The sequence below is a fragment of the Thamnophis sirtalis genome, unplaced genomic scaffold (genome assembly GCF_051295495.1).
Source record: "Thamnophis sirtalis isolate CommonGarterSnake01/CBP01778 unplaced genomic scaffold, rThaSir2_p1.2 scaffold_6, whole genome shotgun sequence".
NCBI classification, from domain to species: Eukaryota; Metazoa; Chordata; class Lepidosauria; order Squamata; family Natricidae; genus Thamnophis; species Thamnophis sirtalis.
In genome coordinates, this window is record NW_028261386.1 from 80801209 (window position 1) to 80805791 (window position 4583).

General features: G+C 37.0%; 1 protein-coding gene across 1 annotated transcript in view; it reads left to right on the forward strand.

Moving 5' to 3' along the window:
• FBXO5 (F-box protein 5) overlaps positions 1–3936 on the forward strand; it is a 4884-nt gene extending 948 nt beyond the window's left edge. The window contains exons 2-4 of the mRNA XM_014068871.2: positions 449–539; positions 1677–1853; positions 3057–3936. Of these exons, the coding sequence (XP_013924346.1) occupies positions 449–539; positions 1677–1853; positions 3057–3311 (523 nt within the window). The 3' untranslated portion in view covers positions 3312–3936. The remainder of the gene's footprint in view (positions 1–448; positions 540–1676; positions 1854–3056) is intronic.
• Positions 3937–4583: the final 647 nt, after the last annotated feature.

The window sequence follows — 4583 nt, forward strand, 5'->3', positions numbered from 1 at the left end:
GGATGAACTTTAGATTAACTCACGAAGTTATTGTTGGGACGAAAGAAAATGTATTCCTAAAGGTTAAGCAATGAATTTTTTTAGCATTTTTCTTTTCTATATTTTAATGAAATGGAAACCCTTTCAGAAAAGGATAACCTATATCGCTCTAGTTCAGGGGTGTCAAACTCATGGCGTCATGTGACATTGGGACTTTTTCCCCTTGACTAAACCAGGCATGGGTATCGCCAGCATGTGACACATTTGGCCCATGGACTGGGAGTTTGACAGCCCTGCTCTACTTGATACTTTTCTATAAGGAGGCAAGTCCACTGAAACAATAAACTGGATAGTGTTTTTTTAAAGGGCTATATTTCTGTTATATGTGTATTGAAAATTTCTATGGTTTTTGTTAAGTAATAATTAGAATGCTGTCTGATTTTAACTATGGGTTTTCTTTCCACAACAGCATGGCTAAAGTTAGCGTTACATGGAAGAAAATTCTTCTTGGTGACAAGTGGGCTTTTCAGATGTATAACAAAGCACTAAAACTCAGTTTGGTAAGTCTAGTGCAGTGATGGCGAACCTTTTTTGGCTCGCGTGCCATAAGCGGGGGGAGTGCAGAGGATCATGCGCAGACGTGCTGCACCCATAATGCACTGAGCAACATACACCCCAGGGCGCATGACAGGCACGAACACCAACCCCCCCCCCCATTTTTGCATGTTTTTGTGCTCTACAGGCTTCGCCCTGGGGAGGGCGAAAACAGCCTCCCCTGGCCTGCCCGGAGGACAAAAAATGATCCTATGAGTAAACAGTAAGTCACATCCGGTTTGCTCATAGGGGCGTTTTTAGTCCTCTGGAGCCTTCAGGGACCATCAGGAAAGCCTCCTAAGGGCTGAATGCTCCAGAAGGCTAAAATCGGCTCTACAAGCAACCTGGAAATCAAAGCCTGGGGAGGGCGAAAAATTGCTTTTAAAAAGGCTGAACTCAGCTTGCCAGCGTGCACTCGCGTGCCCTGACAAATGGTTCCACATGCCATCTGTGGCACGTGTGCCATAGGTTCGTTATCCCGGGTCTAGTGCTTCTCTATCTTTATCAAAGAGACTTGATTTTTTTATAAACAAAATCCCTGTAAACCATACCGCAGGATGTAAGAGTTTAAATGTGCAGTTTGTTTGTAAACAGTAGAAATAATTCAACTAATATGTCACGGAAATTTAATGTTTGTATGTAGATATTTTTAAAAACTTAAATATAATGTGCAAGAAAATAAACTTGCAAAAAAAAACATGAGGGAGATCTTCCTGGAGACTTGCTTTCTCCAAACATTACTGTCTACACAATCCCTTTCTCTGAAGGTTTAATGAGCAGACAATATGTAACAAGTGGTCCCAAACTATGATTGGTTAGAGGTTGAGTGACTGGCTTTGAATAAAAAAGCTAAAATAAGAAACCACTTTAAATTCTATAACATAGGTTAATTTTATGACAAACAGAAAACAGACTTTCTGGGAAAAAATTAGTTAAGTGTTCAATTCCTCAGTTATTTCTGAAAGGCCTATTTACTGTACAGCATATGGAGAGATGAAAATGTGTTATGTTCAAGTATCGTAATGAATTATTGTATTTTCAGACAGAAGCAAACCATTGTTTAATGATATTAATTGTTTATTAAAATTGTATTTTCTCTTCAGAATAGCAACACAGTAGCTGCCAAACAGTGTGATACAAGGGAGTATGCCCTCCATCGTGAACCATTAATGTATATTCAGAAAGTAGCACCTAAACAAATCAACTTTTCTAAAAAAACATCCCGAATGAAAGCAAACGCTCAGACCTCTTCTTTCAGCCGGCATTCACAATTTTCTGAGGTAATCCACAAATATTTTAATCTTGATTTAATATACTGTAACCAGTTGTTAAGATTGTCAGCCTTAGCTGCAGAATCTTTTGGAGCATAAGCAAACTCAAAGGCAGGAGAAAAATTTGACTATGCCTCTGAGCAGGCTCGTAGCAGGGAGTTTTACTATGACAAAGTTTGCAAACCTTTGATATCCACTGATTAACATGTAATAATAAAATTAGTTTGAATGAGTCAATCAAAATCATTGGCAACATAGGCAAGAGGTTGCACCAATTCTTAATTTTAATGTTTTAAACAATTTGTAAATTGCCCAGAATCTCTGGGAGTTGAGTAGCATATACATTTATTAAATAATTACATTTCACAACAGTCAATTATTGAATCAATAATCCACTTTTAGGGACTACCATAGCTAGTGACCATTTGCAAATAAGACAATAATAAAGAAATCATTTCCGAACCAATAGCAATAACATTTAGACTTATATACCACCCTATAGTGCTTTACAGCATTTTCTCTGGGCGGTTTACAATGTAAAAGCATTATTTGCAAATTGCTCCCAAAATCTGGGTCCTCATTTTACCAATCTATGGTTTTGGAAGGCTGAGTCAATGTTCACTTCTGTCAGGATTAATATTTTTGCCTGCCATGCTATATTTTAACTACTGTACTTCCAGGGCTCAATAGAGTATTTACCATTGCATTATTTACAGCCAAATTCCATGTGCCCAACAACAAAAGCTTCCAGTGTGAAACTGATTGTGCTTTGGTCAGTTTGAAGCAGCAAGGCCAGCTTGCTAGAGACTTCTAATCTACTAATTTAAGATCACAGAACTGAGTTTGTTAGCTTGAAGTTAGGGGCTTTTTAAGAAAGTACTATGTTACGGAAAAAGGCAATTCAGGAAGCTGTAGCCTGTTTAGGCAATCTCTATCTTGTGATAGGGGAAAAATAGATCAGGCAGAAAGCATTGTACAAGAAAACCTCATTTCCTGAGGTGGCAACAACCAATGATCTTCTCAATCACGTTTGTTAGGAGTCATTTTACCTATTGAGAAAATCACAAACAGATTGGTCACTAAACAAGGACAGAGTGCGTTGTGAACCCATCTCTTGGAATTTTTAAAACGTGTTTCATATGGTCATTCCAGGAGAGTGGTTAAAAAAAATAACTTCAAAATAAATGCTGGATTATGGTTTTTGTTTTTTAGGTTGCAAAGACTTTGAAGAATACTGAGAGTCTGAAAGTTTGCCATCGCTGTGGTTCCCCTGCAAAATATGATTCCCATCTGCAAAGGGCAACGTGTGTCCGAGAAAGCTGTGGTTTTGACTTTTGCACAAAGTGCATGTGCAGCTACCATAGTGCCAAGGATTGTTGCATCATTGGAATGCCAGTAAAAACGTCTTTCAGACTAGGACCTCTTCCTTGCAGCAAAAAAAGCAAACAGAATTTACGGAGGCTATAATTTTCCTGATACAAATTCTAGCTAGAGTCTCGTATTTTGCTAGTAGGTTCAGAAGAGGAGTGAATGTGAAAGTTGTGGTTGTCTAATTTAAAAAATGCAGTGGTTTTTTTTAAAAAAAAATGAATTTTAAATATATTTTTTCAGAGGTCCTCTTCTCCCCTTTTTAGGAGGATGTTTAGAATTTTTAAATTGCTTCTACATTTACATGGAAACTATGTGGCAACCTTGACTTAACAAATAGACCACGGTGGATTTTTATTAAGTTGGGGGTAGTAACATTTGTTTTTAAAAGTTGCTTGTTATATGGTCTCTATCTCTATGCCTATATAAAAAGCCTTTCGGAGGTTTTTACAATACAATCTATAATAAGGAAATGATATTTAATGTATTTGCAATGCCAAATTTTTATTAACTGAATTTCATCTGATTAAAACATTGAACAGTAGTAGAAGTTTTTATAACCATACTTGTCCTGATAGCTGCTGAAACTTAGTGTTGTCCTGTCCCATTTCATCTTCATTACTAGGTAAAGATGCCTAGAAATGTATATAATTGTAAATACTTAAATATTTTTATATGTGAAAAATAAAAATTATCTTTCTAAATAAATACATCTGTGCTATTTGAATGTTACAGCTTTTAAAGATTAATGATACCTTGATGTTAGCCCACTAATCACTTCAATTCAATACTCATTAGGTTGCCCATTAACACACCTACATTGTACAGGGCTTTATGCATTTGGAAGCTGGGTGCTTAGCACGAGCACAAATTTGCTCATGAGGGTGCACATCGGTCTTTTCTAATTACTAAACTATGCTACATGAATAGGAAGGAATAAATAGAATCTGCCTGATAAGAGAACCATGTTCATAAAAGGATAGAGATGCTATTGTTACAATTGTCCAGAAGTTGAGGAATAAAGCTGTCAACATACTTTACTATTGTCAATCATCTGAGGCTGTTGTGACTTATAATTTGGCAATGCCTTAGCTTGTCACTCCTGTTAAAGAGAACATCTTTTTCTCATCATATTTAGGGCAGGACAATGCATTATTCCCCTCTGCCCCGAGATCTGGCCTTGATTCCACAGAACAACACAAAACATTTCACAGCTACAAAAAGCAACCAGAAATCAAGGCATCTTCCTTCTATTTCTTATCCCAAAGCTTAAACATAACATGGATGGAAGTTCATACTGACAAACTACTCCTTTACCACCCAATATGTAGATTAAAAACTGGCCAAGGGGAAGAGTCTTAAACTTTTCTC